This window comes from Rhyacophila brunnea, unplaced genomic scaffold (assembly GCF_057557595.1).
Source record: "Rhyacophila brunnea isolate RB1 unplaced genomic scaffold, BYU_Rbru_1.0 scaffold_2, whole genome shotgun sequence".
Classification (NCBI taxonomy): domain Eukaryota; kingdom Metazoa; phylum Arthropoda; class Insecta; order Trichoptera; family Rhyacophilidae; genus Rhyacophila; species Rhyacophila brunnea.
This window is the reverse complement of record NW_028232859.1, coordinates 17,280,007-17,297,452: the sequence shown is the minus strand read 5'-3', so window position 1 is coordinate 17,297,452 and position 17,446 is coordinate 17,280,007. Positions and strand designations below refer to the sequence as shown.

At 33.1% G+C, this 17,446-nt stretch overlaps 1 protein-coding gene across 21 annotated transcripts in view; it reads right to left on the bottom strand.

Moving 5' to 3' along the window:
- The window catches only part of Obsc (Obscurin), a 153,706-nt gene that overhangs the window by 23,778 nt on the left and 112,482 nt on the right, over positions 1-17,446 (bottom strand). For 11 of the 21 annotated variants that reach the window (XM_085946602.1, XM_085946604.1, XM_085946603.1 and 8 more), the window contains 11 exons: positions 8,992-9,294; positions 7,589-7,745; positions 6,394-7,266; positions 4,481-4,729; positions 3,515-3,656; positions 3,229-3,410; positions 2,656-2,904; positions 2,384-2,561; positions 1,642-2,166; positions 1,117-1,398; positions 188-363 (listed from right to left, as the gene is read on the bottom strand). In XM_085946602.1, coding sequence (XP_085802728.1) covers positions 188-363; positions 1,117-1,398; positions 1,642-2,166; positions 2,384-2,561; positions 2,656-2,904; positions 3,229-3,410; positions 3,515-3,656; positions 4,481-4,729; positions 6,394-7,266; positions 7,589-7,745; positions 8,992-9,294 — 3,316 coding nt within the window. Of the gene's footprint in view, positions 1-187; positions 364-1,116; positions 1,399-1,641; positions 2,167-2,383; positions 2,562-2,655; positions 2,905-3,228; positions 3,411-3,514; positions 3,657-4,480; positions 4,730-5,788; positions 6,047-6,393; positions 7,267-7,588; positions 7,746-8,991; positions 9,295-17,446 lie in introns of all 21 variants that reach the window. The other 10 variants (XM_085946599.1, XM_085946605.1, XM_085946601.1 and 7 more) reach the window with 1 other exon arrangement.

Genomic DNA, 17,446 nt, shown 5'->3' with positions numbered 1-17,446 from the left:
GTTAATACTAATTATTACAATACATATTCAGTTAATATTAATTTTATACAGAAATAATTATAATAATATAAACATTATGAAACAATGCAGAAAAGAAAACAATATGACATAATGTCTTTGGTGTTGTCATGATCATTTGAATATTGACTTAATAGCCAGATGTCATTGAAAATAATGAATTGCTTACTGTGAACTGTAAATACTGATGAAGATTCGTTGGATCCAAACTCATTGGACACTTTGCAAGAGTATTTCCCGGACATTTCAGTGGTGACTTCTTTCATAATAAGTTTGTAACTGTCACCATCTTGTTTCTTTGTAAACTCGGTACGTTTTTCTGTTATTTCTGCATCACCAGAGTACCTGTGATCACATAATATATTAGTGACACAAAATTAACACTTTTTAATGATTATTATTTTACACTGAGATAGAAATGAGGAAATTATTCTGTTTTTTAGAGGAAAGTATTTTTAACACCATAAAAGTCTATGTATATGATTTTTTCATATTATGTATTATTTGCAGCCCACAGAGGAGTAGAGGCAGAACGCCCTCCTCCAAATCCTACTGCTGGTGCAAATTCACATGTTTTTTTAATGTGTGTTTAAATACAGAGCCATTCAAAGGACCTAACGTTTGGAGCGAATCGTTAATAACTAAAATAACTACACTTCCACTCTGTGGAATCTCGTGTGCTCCACTTTGGAGCAAAATGGTAATTAAAGCTATCAGTTTTGAAGTCAGTAACCTCCATTTTTACTTTTTTTGATATTTTTTCCATCATATTATGTATATTCATAAAATATTAAAACCAGCCCGTTTATTAGTCAAATAGAATAAAACTGGAGGTGGATTACAAAATTGTTTATATTCATCAGCCGCCATTTTTTATATTTTATGACTAACTGTAAACATGATATTTTATTAATTTTAATGACATTATAGATATTTTATTTTGCTATTTGCTTTTACTAATATGTTTGCAAAAAAAAATATTCTATTTTTGTGATTATCTCAAAATGGCCGAATATAGAGGTTTTACTGAATTTTAAACTAACAGCCTGAATTGATCTTTTTTATGATGCATTGCGTTCGTATATCTTAAATATTTACCATTTGACGGATGGCTTGGGGAAGGCATCAATGCTGACAGTGAATTCAATATTGACTTCACCCTCATTGGCTTTCATGTCAACGAGCTTCTGCTTGAACTGAGGAGCGCAGCGAACGTTGAGGCGAGCCTCGTCTTTGGAAGTGCCGTGGGAGTTAGTCACCTCACAAGTATAGCTGGCGGAGTCAGTGCGAGTAGCTCCAGAAATTGATAGACTAAATGTGCTTCCGTCAGATGTAATTTTTACATTGGAACTATCTGTGATTTCTTTGCCATCTTTGAACCTAGAATTAAATTAAATATACGATTTATTAATTGATCAGAACTCCATTTTAATGGTGTGAAACAAACTATTTTTGTTAATTCTGTATTTTTTATTTGGTCAAAACCTATTATAAGAACAGTCATGAACTAGTTTGTGTTGAAAGCGTAGGATGTACTAGAATTTGATTTTATTTATGAAATATAAATAAAATGCTGTATATACTACACATAATATTATATATAAATAGTTGAGAGAATCTTACCACTTAATGGTAGGTTTCGGATCGGCGTCAACCTTGATTTGGAAAACTACGCTTTCACCCTCGTTGCATTCTTTCGTTCCACCAAGTTTCTGGGTGATTTTCGGAGGCGATGTGACGCGGAGTTGCCAGAACTCTGAACATTGATTTATTTCATTCTTAGCAACGACAGAATATGATCCGGTATCGGTGAGCTTTGTTCCGATGACCGTCAACGAATAGATTTCTTCGCTTTCTTTTGTTATTTTTAAGTGCTCTGAGCTGGAGATCTGAGCACCGTCTTTGAAGAAAGTCACTTCTGGTGTCGGGCATCCTTCGATTTCCACAGTCATCTTGTGAGATATCTCCGTCATGCAGGATTGGTTCTCCATCTTCTTCTTGATCTTAGGAGCGGCTTTCACCACTAGTTTCATTTCCGAATGATCCTCTCCTAATTCGTTGGTGGCAGTAATGGTGTAAAGACCGGCATCTTCAGGAGTGACATTCTTGATCACCAGTGACATAGTTTCAGCATCTTCATACAGGAACCTGAAAAGTGATACATACATATTTTTATTGTATATTTCGAAATGTCGATCTAATGAGATTAAAAATAAGTGTTGAATTTTTATTTAATATGATGCAATAGACAAAACGGTGAAATTAAATTAGCGATTAAATTTGAAAGAATTCATCAATATGGGTAAAAGTTCCATGATTTACTTTTAATTAAGTTTAATTCAACTGGGATATGAACATTTCTTACTTGTATTTGCCGCTGGGTTCGACCACCTTTCCTTCGTGCTTCCAGAGGATATCTGGTTTAGGGAATCCTTTGCATTGCAGCTCCAGCATTGCCGATCCACCGACAGACACTTGACTTTCACGGTTTTCGATGATGAGAGTTGGTTTTTCAGGTTCCCTCATGAGTTGGTTCACGGAACCTGTATAAGATACAATTACGGTTGATTATATTGATTCTAAAAATTTGTGAAATAATCATTGAAATTAGTTGGAATTATTTATTAAATGAATTACCTTGGACAGTCAACTCAGCAGAGCAGGAGATATTTCCGGCACTGGTTTGAGCTACACAGGTGTACAAGCCGGCATCTTCTGGCTTGACATGTTGGAACACCAACGCAAGCGAGTCTTCATCGTCACCAAGCAGAACTTTGAAGCGTTCCTCTGGGTCGAAAGTTTTTCCATCTCGGCGCCAAGTGAATGTTGGCTTCTCGCCTTCAGGTAGGACACCATCTCCCAAGTCTCCGAAGATATTCTTATCATCTTCAACAATAAACATATTAATATAAGTCAACCGACGCTTGCGTCAATTCGGCAGTCATATGTCGGTTAAACTTAATAGCGTACCTGTTCAAGCTATATTAAAATGTATCTTTCAATTATTTTGTTATCTTATTATATTGTTATGTACATAAGACTTTAAATTTTAACATGAAATCCCTTTATAACTCGATAGATGGTTTGAGATTTTACTTCTTAAATTAAAATTGAACTTGACTTTTAGAGTAGGTAATGAAAATAACAAATCATGGTGATAGAATATTATATAGAAAGTGCAATTATTAAAAAGTAAAGATTGAAATTTACCTGTAACTGTGATAGTAGCTTCGCATGTTTCTTGACCATAAATATTCATGGTTGTGCAAGAATACGTTCCAGCGTCACAAGCTTGGACGTCATTGAAAACCAATTCGTAAAATCCTTTTTCTGCATGCTCGGTTACAATTTGGATGCGATCACTATTTCTGATCTGGACACCTTCCTTGTAACTATAATCAAATTGATGGTATAATTTAGTCCAGTGCATACAGTCTAGGAAATAGGTAAATGAATAGTCTTGGTCAATCGGCTATTAAAATGAGATAATACTCACAAGGCAACAGTTGGATTAGGGTCACCTTTGACCTTAACCATGAACCTGAGGTAAGTGTTCAGTAACAGTTCAGTATCCTTCAATCGCACAACGAAGAAAGCGCCATTGAGGGCAGCACGCTCCTTGCGTTCCTCCTCGGTTACTGAAATTAAATCATATTATATTGTCATGTTTATTAAAATAAACAGAATATTTAGCATATACAAATAGGATTAATAATAAATTCACGCTCGACCAAGTGGCTTAAACGTCGGCTTATAATGTCATGGGTCTTAGGTTCGAAACCTGGGTTTGGCAAATACACATATTGTTTTTCAATTTGGGTTTGGAGTCAGAGTATGGACCTAATAGGTTGAGCAAGTGGCTAACAAACAGTTCTTGTAAAAAAAAAATCTGTTAATCCACCCTGTGGAGGCCCATATGATCCTATTAGGATCGGACATGGTCAAGTAAAGAAGAAAGAGAGAAATATATGTATTTTTAATTAATAATTAACATTGAATATGATGTGGTTCATCATACCAACTAATTCAGATTATGTACCTAACTAAAACAGGTATACCACAATTGCTGATCCAATATGCGGAATATTTTGGACTTTTATGACATTCGCTGGAGCCAAAAATGCGTATTGATTCATAAAGTAACATGTGTATTTGACTCAAGTCGAGATTTGAACACAAGACCCATAAATCAGGAACCATGGGTGCTAATCTCTGCTCCTTAGAGGTACAAATTGATAGACAGCACAAAAATCAAATGATAGACAGCACAAAAATATCTGTAAGTCTTAACTTTTTCAAACATAGATGTCACTGGTGTATTACAATGCAATTGAAATACTTGTACTGAATGTACTGGATATTTTTCATAATAATATATCAAATTTATTGTCAGTTTAAAAGTGATGTATTACAGTGGTAGTATTGTCTTAAAATAATAAGTGTTCAAAATTACAATACTCACATTCCTGAACAACCAACTGAGCGGTGCAATGGGCATTTCCCTTTTTGTTTTCAGCCCTCGCAGTGTAGACGCCACTGTCTGATTCATGACAATGTAACAACTCTAGTTTAAAGTCACCATTCTGTTCATTATTTGATATGACTACTCTGTCGGCTAATTTGTCATCCAGTTTCTTATTGTCCTTGAGCCAAGTGACAGATGTCTCTGTAGATGACTGGAGAGAGCATTCAAATGTTGCTTTGTCTCCCGCTAAGAAATTCAATATATTAATTTACATGCTTTATAATGTTGTTAGTCTTGTTCAAATATTCTAAGTGAATTTGATTTAATTAAAGACCATATTATTTAATTAAGTTCACATATTGTGTATCAGCTAATTTAATATAAAAAGTAGATATTAGTTTCTAGTAAAATTAAATGGTAGGTAATTAATATAAAGGATTAGGTATAATGGTTTAGAATTCTTACAATTAATAATTGAATAACTTTTTATACTTGGTATCTATTATATGATGGGAATGAATATAATAATAGTAGATCTATTCATAATAAAAATGCGATAATCCCTGTTGATTGTCAATAAGGCTTGGCATAAGGTCATATTGCCTTGCCTATACATTTATTATTTTAGACATAACATAATTTATATCTACTAATCTCTTAAATGCCAAAAACAATCTGAGGAGATCATTAAACTATATACATAATTTAAAGTAAAAAAAAAACACAAAAGACGTTGATGAATTTATATAAAATGAAAATGATGAAAATGGTAAAAGCACATTTAAGTTTTAAGCATCATTGATAGTGGAGTATGGGGTTTTAGTCACTATGAAAGCAATTATATACAAAGCACGACTGTAAATAATACATATTATTAGATAGGAATTTCCTTTATGTTTTGTGTTAAAAGCACAAGCATCTTTGAAAAACACAAGCGTGAAAATTTTGAGTTGATACCAATAAGAAATCAAAACCCAATTAAAAATCATTTAAATAAAAAATATACATTTTCTTTTATAAATTATCGCTGTCAATTAAGTACATAAAACGTTTAAATTATTAACACCAACAAATTAATAAACTCTTGTAATTGTAAATCTGAATAAAAATATGTTGTTAAAAAAATTATTGACTGGAAGCGGACAATGTACATTAAAACCATTCGCAAAATTCTTCTCTCTCTTGATTTATTATGATCTTGAAAACCATTCTGTTGTAAAAATTCAATTGCTATCAACCCACTGATAAAAAAAAACAGAAAGTAGTCTGCGGTCGGACGCAGATTTTTGGGGGGTAAGTACTTACGTTCAACGCTTGATCCTTCTAGAGCTTTTACAAACACTGGCTTTCCTCCAGCGCCCGAAGTGAGGGCGGCGCGTGAGCTCATTTCTTTTATTTGCACGGAGGAAGAGGACATTCCATTTGTGAGGGCTTCCCGCTGGGATTGGCTGGATGACATGACGGAACTGGCCACCTGAGAGCTAAAACTGGTGGCGCTCGCTCCATAAGAGGACGACGATTCATAAGTGGCATTCGAGGACATCTGTCTGGAGCTCGAATATTCTAGATAATAAATGAGGAAAAGAAGAGACTCAACAAGAATAACAGATGAAATTAATAGCGTTAATTAAACTATTGCTCAGCATACTACAGGTGATGTGATTAGATGTGTGACATGAATTTAGTTTCCAATACTGTTTTGCCAATCAATTACATGTGGGTGTGGGGTGGGTATGTGTGTGTGAGTCTTAATGATAAAATTTGGACACATGACAGTGAATATGTAGCAAGAATTATGTGGTACATTCAACATGACGTCACATTATCATAATATGTGGTAGTAGTAAATGTCGTAGCATATCGAATGTCTGAGATTTGACACTTATTGTAATGGTCACCCCGAGACTTACCTTCTACCCGTCTGGAGGACGAGCTGGAATATTTGCGAGACATCTCTGCTTCTTGTGTTGCAACTTCGCTTGACACTATTTGCTCGGAAGCCTTTACCGATGACAACTCTTGTGTACTGACTGCAGATTGAACTGCTTCCACATGCAGAGCTGAAGAAACTGTAATAGCTTCTGCAGTTGTTTTGGCAACTTCTGCAGGAGGTTTGGGAACCTCTGCTGTTGTTTTAACTTCTGCAGGCTTTGGTGTTTCTGCTGGTTTTGGTATTTCTGCCGGCTTTGCAGCTTCTACAGGTTTTGGTGTTTCGGCCGGTTTTGGAGCTTCTACAGGTTTTGGTGTTTCTGCCGGTTTCGGAGCAGCTACAGGTTTTGGTGTTTCTGGCGGTTTTGGAGCTTCTACAGGTTTTGGTGTTTCTGCCGGTTTTGGAGCGGCTAAAGGCTTTGGTGTTTCTGGCGGCTTTGGAGCTTCTACAGGCTTTGATGGTTCGGCCGGTTTTGGAGCTTCTACAGGTTTTGGAGCGGCTACAGGTTTTGGTGTCTCTGGCGGTTTTGGAGTTTCTACAGGTTTTGGAACTTCCGCCGGCTTAACTACTTCTGCAGGTTTAGGGGCTTCTGCTTGTGGCTTAGGTGCTTCTACAACTGGTTTTTTAACCTCTGGAACAGGCGTTTGAATTTCTTGAACTACAGCCGGTTTGGGAACATCAGCTACCTTAAGAGGTTCAGTTGTTTTTTCAGCTTCAATATGATGTTTATTTATTTCTGTTTTTCTTAGAACTGGCCTCTCTTCTTTTGGCGGTTCAGGTGAATTGGCTAAAGGTGAGAATGATGCCTGAGGGTCTACTCTCAGATCATCCGCCGCGTGTTCTGCTAAAGCAACTGTAATAAGAAACGCAACGAGATGTGTCATTATAGTATTAAATTGCCAGAATTAATATTAGGTATATGTAGTCTGTAAACAAAGATGTTGACAAAACCTTCTTCTATAGAGATTTAGCCTAAATGTATGAAAATGATACTGGAAAAAAGTACCCCATGTCTACTAATTTTCATACAAACTGAAATGAATGAATTGATTATTGTTTGTTGCATAGAAAAATGGCTATTTTGTTTAACTAATACTCGCTTCAGCGGTTTTGACAAGGGAACTACAGAAGAAGGGTTTCTTCGACATATTTGTCTATAACAGTTATTGGCGTACCAACGTCACTTGAGTACTGTCTGATCTCTTTCAGCCAGGCCGGTTTGACCAACTCTTTGTGAGCTGTTAATGTGATCGGAAACGGTGGACCTGATGGATTGTGAAGTTCAAACTTGAATAGATCAGCAACGTGATTTTTTACTTCAACTTCTGGTAACTGTCAATAACAGAAAATACATGTTAATAATCATAAAAACAACACCTAGGTACCTACTGAAATATTTTGACTATTCAACAGTGGGGATTTTATCAATAATAGATAGTTATTTTTTCATATATGTATGTATGAACTAAGGTCCTCCAATCCTGGGATCAGCCAAAAATTGTTTTAGTCAATTAATTGGCCTCAAAGTAAATAATAAGCTTCTTCCTACATATAGCCGTTGAGCTGTTAAAACCTCCGATGTGACGGTTTGTCAAAATGTTTTTTTTTTTAAATACTTCTGTTAGTTATATATACCTACCACCGTAATAAAAGTAAAATATAATTAATAATTACTATATCTACGATGCAAGTCTCATTTAGTAAGACCCTAATGCTTCCAATGTACATAGTCAATTGAGTCATCACGCCTGAATTATTTAGATAAACTAAGTTATTCAGCGACTTAAGAAAAAAAATAGTCTACATTCATTTCTGTGTTTCTTGTTGCTCCTGTAAAATACCAATTTCGTTCCATCGTAGGTTCCACGCGGACGGCACACCTGTTGTACACTAATTAATTGCCCATTCGATATAATTAGCATGTTATTTAAATGCGGTAATTAAATAATAGTAATTAAATGCTCCGCGGTCAACAACAGCTCAACGATAATAATATATTTACAATCAAAAGATTTTTCTAAAACAAAATGTTGATTGAAGGCTTATTGCATGTACATAATCATAATATTCAACAGTTTCAATTTCTGTGTGATGTTATCATGCATGCAATCTAGACGTGCGTTGTACACGATTTACAAAAATCATGATTAGCATTTTTTCAACTACCGGGAATTCTTCCGGTGTTCCGTCAGGCCAATCCTACCCGGTATACGAATTAGGTATACCTATAGGATTATAACATAGAGAAACTTGAGTAATGGTGTCTCAGTTTTACAGCGTAGTGTAGAATCAAAAGATAGACGTCTAACTTACGATCTAGTAGTTTGAGTGAGAAGAATATAATATATATATATTATGTGATTCTTATTAGAACGCTTTAGTGAAAGTGAGAAAAAACATGCGACGTACCATTGAAAGCTCTTGCTCTCGAAAGCTCTATTAGATATAAAATTTATTTAAGTGATTTTCTAATAGTTTTGTTTCTGAGGTTATTCCAATTTATGTAGGTATATTTTCAGTACATAAGAGCTAACACAATATAAAATACTAATACTACAATGAAAGTAGTTGACCAAACCTTTATGATATCCTTAAGGATAAACACAGAGCGGTCGTCGGATATTCTCCGGACTTTGCAGACTAGGATTCGAGCCTTGAATAGGAAGAGATATCTCTCCTTGGCCTTGCCTTCGCAGTCAGTCGCCGTGAACCAATCGTGTGTGAGGAGTCGTCCTAACTTGTAGATGTTTCCGTGGTACCCTTCGATGCTCGATGTGAACTTGTTATCTGTTGCCCGGTGGGGGACTCCTAGCATAAGCTCTAGGGCCTTCTGGAGATCAGTGCAGTCTTCTCCCAATCTGGTCGAATACTTTACCAATTCCTGAAACGTACAAAAGAATTTTCATTAGGGTGGTTGCAAATCATGTAAGTAATACACAATAAATATATAATAAAGAAATAAGTGTTTTTAGAGATGAGATTTATCTACTTGATACATAGTCATTCGTTCCACGTATGCCGGAAGTTAACTAGTTCATCAGGAATCACAAATTACCCCTGAAAATGATCAGTCAAGAAAATAGTAGAAGAATTACTCTGATAAACAATTCCTACTATGGTATACAAATTATACAACACCCTCATGAGGCCCATATTAACTTATGTGTCAGAATGCTGGGCTTTAACAAAAAATATGAAAAAAAAAACTGTACATCTTTGAGAGGGAGATACTGTGAAGGATCTTCGGAGCCGTATGCGAGGAAGGTACACCCACGAACTGTACGCGTTGTTTAATGATTCCCCCTCATCTTACACGTGAATGGAACGACTCCATTGGGTAGAACATGTCTCAAGAATGGAAGACACTGGACCAATTAAACGAGTTCCTCTTGTATACCGGAAGGGAAAAGGAGGGTTGGAAGATTTAGACTGCAATAGTGGTATAGAAAGAGTCACAGACGACTTACGACGATTGATGAACAATTGAATTTGCAGTGTTGAATAAAGATTCACACATCAATACTGTTTTATCTATTTTCTTGAACCCAAAAAATAAAGTTACATAATAGTATATGCATAAGCCAGTTTTTGACCCATTACGATCAATGAATAGTTACGGTAGAATATAAACGTGACGAAGTTTTGGGTTAATATAAATTATTAAGTTTAACACCTTACACTTAATTAGGTTATGTTTGTTACCCAGTCTACATGAAGTAATATTATCTAAATATTTAATTTATCCTGCATTATTATTGATATAATTAACTACCTAATGAAAAATTCGGCTCACAGTGCTGTTTACATTCTCGAATTGTTTATATCAAATTTATATTTAAATCACGAGGCAGTAAAGTAGAAATTACTTATCGCATAATGTTTGAAAATCCTTAATAAACTTGGGAAAAGGGTATTTTTTTAAAAAACATAATTGAAAAAATATTGAATCATGTTACAATATTATTATTTAGCTGTTTAAGATGTAGATACTTAGGTACATACTAATAAAAATTTACTCGATTACTGGCTGACTAGGATTGTTCATTGAAACATATATTTTTTTCAGATATATTTTAATATAAGATAATATTATGATATACATTATTTTGTATAAGCATGTAATAATTATTTGTTCACCAATATTTTGTGAAATATTGAATGCTTGTAGAAAAGTTATAATTATAGTTTCAGATGTTAGTTGATTTATTAGCATAAGAAAATTTACGTAATTTTCAATAAGTAGGTAGGTATATGAAAGCAAAACAATATATATTTACCTACATACATTATAAATATTTAAAAAAAAAAATGATGCAATTTAACATAATGAAGCATTATAAAATTATTTGTAGAAAATAGTCAATTGATCCAAAGCTATTCTCCGTTCTTAATTCCTACTGTATTTAAAAAATTATATATTGAATATTATCCATTTAATTTTTTTCATTCTCTAAAATAGCTTCCTTATTTTTGTGTTCCCTAATCCGCCTGATATTGGTATTTGAGATCGTCATAATTTAATGTTAATCAGCGCTCGAAATTGAAAATTGTACGAACCGTAGCGCTCGATATAATTATCTAATTGTATGAGTATTTTGTAAAAAATAAGTGTTAGATTTTTTATTTTTTGACATTATGTCTAGCTCAGATGGTCAAATTCCAAAAGTCTACGAGACGGTGCGATAATTTTGGGGATTTTATGAACCGGAACGGTGCTTTGGAGCGCTCCGGTCCATTTCTAGCCTTGGTGTTAATGCTATACCTAATTGTCACGAATGTGAATGGATCTTTCTAAATAATTAAGGAAAAAAATACTAATTATAATAAAATGAAATATTTAAATACATAAACTTACTTTTTTCATATCCGATTCGAATAAGATCATAATTATGGGCCTCCATAGAATGGAGGTTTGTATTGATAGGTTTTTATTTTTTACAAGAAATGGATGTTGGACACTTGTTCAAAATATTAGGTTCATACTCTGACTCCAAATACAAATTAACAACAATATGTGTATTAGTGTGCCAGGATCCATGACATTATAAGCCGACGCGTAATGCACTCGGCTATCGCGAGCTGTACACTGGCAATAAACTAGTGTAGAAAAATAAATTCAGTTTAATTTATAAAATGGGTTATATTCATATAATGTTATGGTATACACCGAAAATTTAATTTAAAAAAAATCACTGTCGGTATTGTGTGACATTTGCGAAAAAATGGTAATTGGTCAATATTTTTATTTGAGAACCAAAATATTACCATGGAAATTGTCAATGGTGAACGCTATAAATAAATAATTGAAAATTGTATGGTGCCCCAAATAGGTGAACTTGGGATGAACTGGAAGGGGAACCACATGACACACAATTAGTATAAGTTTTTAAAGAGTTATTGGTAGTTTCATTGTACGCTTTGGTGATATACAATATCTACAAATTTCTTTCTGTGGAGATACTTGAAAAAGAAAGTTTATGTGAACATGCCACAGACATCGGAACAGATTACGATCAACATTCGCAAAGAAATCGAGATTTTAAAGGCCGAACGTTTGTAGGCAGTGATGAAAAATGCCATTAAACGGTATATTACTTTGCACATCGGCCTGAGGCCGCCAATTTTGTTCGATATTGTTTTTAGGGATTGATTATAAAAATATAAGTATTGAGTATACATAGATGTATTTAAAAACTTCAAGTGTTTTTTAAATATTTAAAAAGTGTAGGTTTACTAAAAACAGATAATGGCATTTGAAATGAATGCTTGTAATGATTAATGTTATTATTGTGATAGTGTCTATCCCTCAATATCTATGTCTAAAGAAAGCTCGAGGCATATATAACAAAATAAATAATATGACGGTCACTGTACCTAGATTAAATGCCTGAAAATAATCCCAACACATTAAAATTAAATTATGCCAGTGTTTCATAAGATCAGTCTCGGATTAGATGTGCGGACTCCTTTGGGAATTATCCAATAAACGAATTAAAGTTTACATTGAGATTCCGTACCTCTATCCACTTAGTAGCAGAATAACTTTAGTAAACAAGATAAATTTATAAGATATAAATGTATACCTACCTCTATAGATGCAAATAATGATAGATGTTATTTTATAGCAAAGCCCACACATATCACCCACTCGCCTAACCCCGGTGCTAAATATAATCTATGTTTGAGAATGATTGATTGTGCAACTGTACAAGAAATTATTACGGACGTGGAGATCTCTTCAGATAGTTTTGTGTGTCCATATTGCTTTTAATACCATATATTTATTAATTAGCTTTTTTGTTAGTTCACCGTGCTCCTTTTTCCCATGGTAACCTTTTATTAGAAAGTCTCTGTAAATTCAGTCAAAACACACTTGATTGTGTGGTGATCTCAGTATTGGGTATTTGCCTTAGAGATATTCCCAGGTATAAATTCCTGATACGCTCGATTAAGACCAAGTGTGGTGCGAAGCGGATGGTTTGGAGGGGTCTATGTTTGTGTAGTACTAGAAACGTCTTAATAATATTATTTATACGAGGGATGCATTTTATGTTATACGTTCCTGTATAAAAGCGGATGTATATGGAGAATCAACATTTATTTATCTTTCGAGAAATAAAAATATACATATAAAGAGATTATTATAAGTTTATAGCTCTAACTTTTGACCTGTCTTTAATTTTGATTATTATTTTAAGTGAGGTACTAGAAGATGAAAAGTTTAGATACAAAATACAGATAATTACGATATGTACATATTAGTATCAATGAATGTTATTAGCCAACAATTACGTTGTTACGAAATTACAATGTTAACATAACTGAAATTAAATAAATAATGGTAATATACCTAAGTATGTATTGCTATTTTTCACACATTATTATGGCATCAGCAAGTTGACGGCACCATGAAAAAGGAAGCCTTTATAATATATCAGGGTGTATGTTATATTATAATATTATATACTAAATTTTTACTAATACTAACTATATTACAGTAATATTATCATAAATGAGATTTATCATAACACGCCTAACAAAAGACTTCCTGTCTAGACTACCTGACTACATGCAATAATAAATAAACACATTATTTTAATACATATTTTGAAACACTGTATCACGAATGACTGGTCTATTTGAAATATCTGTCAACACAATCAACTTTAAATTGTAAAACAAACAACACAAATATTATCTTTCACCGGGATAAAAAATAATTGTTCATCAATTTTTCTGTTGTAAAAAGCACAATAATTCATTACAGTTTTACAACTTATTGCAACATGCTAATATAAAGTGGAGGGACAACCAATGATAATAATGAATATTTGTAATACATTTAAAGGCTTTTTACGGCAAAGTAGGTAGCGTCAAAAGAGAAAATATATACTTAATCATTTTCACTACTAAATAGAATATGAAGAGGTAGAAGTTTAGAGAAGACCATGATGTGCAAATAGTACAATCGTTCAACTACCAAATAAGTATAGGTACTGCAATGCAATAAAATTTGTTGTCTTGTTTCTCCATGTTATGTGTAAGACACTGGTTTTTCACCCGGGGTCCAGGGTCGATTTCCGGTGGGGTCACATTACATTTAAATAATCTGTAATATGTGAATTTCTCAAGCGTGGCAGTTTTGCAACTGTAATTGAGCTTCACGGGATGTTGTGGTGTTTCGCATTTTTTAAATATTCAACATTGCTAGATAGCATTCACACATCTAAACAGCATAAAAAGATATTAATTATATTATATAATAATGTTTCAATGTTATGAGACATACGACATAATCATTATCAATCTCTGCGACCCGGTGGTATTATTTTTGCGGTTGTCGGCAACGCACACGAATTGGAACGCTAATCTACACTAAACTTGACATGTTGTGAGCTAGGAAACTGTTACATACATAATTATTGTTAATCTGTAATTCATCATGACCGTGTTATCGTCTATAAGTAGGAAAAGTTATGTAAGCAAAGAAAACTCACTCTGTACGAAAAAAAATATGTAGTAAACTGCACGGCGGCGAAAATAATTTTATCTACCGAAATAAATATGTGGAAATATTTAATGGTCCGTATTTATAGGAGCAATATCTTGGACTCGCACCAGTTTTAAGCGATAGCATAACTTTAAGAAAATTAAAATGGATTTGATGAATATTTTGTATGTGTAATAAAAACAAGAAGACAGATTTATTCAAATGAAAAGTTCAAAGAAATTGAATTATTGTGATAAAATTATCTACTATTATCATTGCTATCAAAAGAATGTAACGTTAATAGTTATAAAATCTTTATCATGCACCTTTGTGAATAATATAAAGGTCAGTTGATACGTAATTCAAAAACCTATTTAAATTAAATAAAGATTCTAATCCACCGAGCGTATCTATAACAAGGATTGGTTGTTACACATTCGACCAAAAATTATATTTATTGAAAAAAAACGATTAGCTGTGGAACTAGTGACGAACGTTACAGCCTTTTGGCGATTCAATGACACAGTCAGTGGTGTAGTGCTAAATAAAATAGTGCCGAGGCACACTTTTTAAACATTCTAATTCTCCCCTCCGTCCTTCAACCTTTTCCAAATATTTCGACGCATATGTACCGAAAAAATTGTAACGATAAATAAAAACATCGAAACGACGGGTTGCTGAAGGTTAGTATATTTTCCCGTAAGAATTGAACTGACTAATCGCTCCATCAGATTTTTACATTCGATTGTTTCCAAATTAAAAATAGCAGCATTATAATTTTCTAATTTAATTTTTTTTTGTGTGTAACATACTATTGCTTAAAACTGTCCGGAAAAGTCTCGGAGCGTCGCCTCGGCACACTCCGGCCTCACCACTGGACATGATAATGTGCTCAACATGTTTCTCAACATATTGTTACGAGAAAAAAAAATATTTAGTTAAGGGGGGACATGCTCGTCGAAGGTCAAAATTGAGTTTTTATTGTATATTCAAACCATGATCTTGGACACTCCTTAAACGTTGTAGATGATCTATTTATATACTTTTGAAGCCTTATTATCCTTTATAGTTATTTTAAACATTTGGTGACTGCATGAAGTATTTTTGTTACATAAAATAGTATTCTTTTAAACCTCTCGCTCTAATGTTTTAGAATATAGTCATATTTCGGTACATAACTGTGCAGTGGTGTTAAGATTTTTTACATTTATTAATTTTTAAACGCATTTATAAAACCATTAGCATAATTTATTACGAGATAATTTTTGTAAAATATTCACGATAAAAAATTATATTGATAATCTCTGTGATCCCAAATTTGACAAGAATTAGGCATTTTATTATTCAAAAAATCGGCAAGATTAACACATTTCAAGATGATTCTAAAGATATTTGTTATAAACTATGTCTTTGACCATTCAAATGTGATAAACATTTTATGAATAATGATTGCTTTATAATAATTATTGACCTAAGAATAAGGTAGTGTTTTTTTGAAATACGCCATTTCTTTTGTCATTCCCCAGTGGTTAAGCTACAACATACGGCCGTAGCCATAAATTGACAAACTATAATTGAAGTAAAGAGTAAAATGATATTGACGCGCGTGTTTGAACATGTACCGTTTAAAAAAAAATAAAAAAAAATTCGGTTAGGTACATGTTCAAACACGCGCGTTAACATAATTTTACTCCCTACTTTAATTATAGTTTGTCATTTTATGGCTACGGCCGTATGTTGTAGTTTAACCACTAGGGAATGACAAAAGAAATGGCGTATTTCAAAAAAACACTACCTTATTCTTAGGTCAATAATTATTATAAAGCAATCATTATTCATAAGATTTTTATCACACTTGAATGGTCAAAGACATAGTTTATAATAAATATCTTTAGAATCATCTTCAAATGCGTTAATCTTGCCGATTTTTTGAATAATAAAATGCCTAATTCTTGTCAAATTTGGGATCACAGAGATTATCAAAATATTTTTTTATCGTGAATATTTTACAAAAATTATCTCGTAATAAATTATACTAATGGTTTTATAAATGCGTTTAAAAATTAATAAATGTAAAAAATCTTAACACCACTGCACAGTTATGTACCGAAATATGACTATATTCTAAAACATTAGAGCGAGAGGTTTAAAAGAATACTATTTTATGTAACAAAAATACTTCATGCAGTCATCAAATGTTTAAAATAACTATAAAGGATAATAAGGCTTCAAAATTATATAAATAGATTATCTACAACGTTTAAGGAGTGTCCAGGATCATGGTTTGCAAATACAATAAAAACTCAATTTTGACCTTCGACGAGCATGTCCCCCCTTAATTGCTCAACTTATTGCGTATCTACTCAGTAGCATGGTATATAAATGTTTTTTACAACAGTAAGTTCAAGGTCAAGTAGTCCAGTAAGTTCTGGCTTTCTAGGTCTAGGCCAATCTCAAAATATTATCATGATGCTATGTGCCAATTGTAAACTTATAAAGTATTTTTTAAATGTGTTGAATTATTTAAATCTAAACTGAAATTATCTAATACACATTTTGTGATCTCAAAAAATAATAATAAATAGTCTGAGAATAAATACAAACGTTACATGGTAACATAAAAGAATATTTCGCTGTTTGGTTATTAAAAGTACCTATGCATTTGTCAAATTATTTAAACGATAACATGAATGGCCCATGGTCACTCGTAATAATTTTGGTTAATTTGACGTTTCCAATAAATTTGATGCTAGTCGAAGTAGGTTAAAATCCAACATCGGCGCCGTGTTTTTGGCATAAGACCAAACAACAACACATTAAACAAAAACGAATTTGCCACAGCTGATGACTTTCTCATGCAGTCAAATACAAACGAATTCTGTAATACCTGTGTTATTACATAATGACGTAAACAGTCTATTAATTAATTAGATTAATGACCACGCGACAGAATCGATTATATCCACCAGTTTAGTGGTATATTATCAAAAACAATATTTGTCGTAAATGACGTTTACGTACTTATGTGTTTTAAACGTAAGTA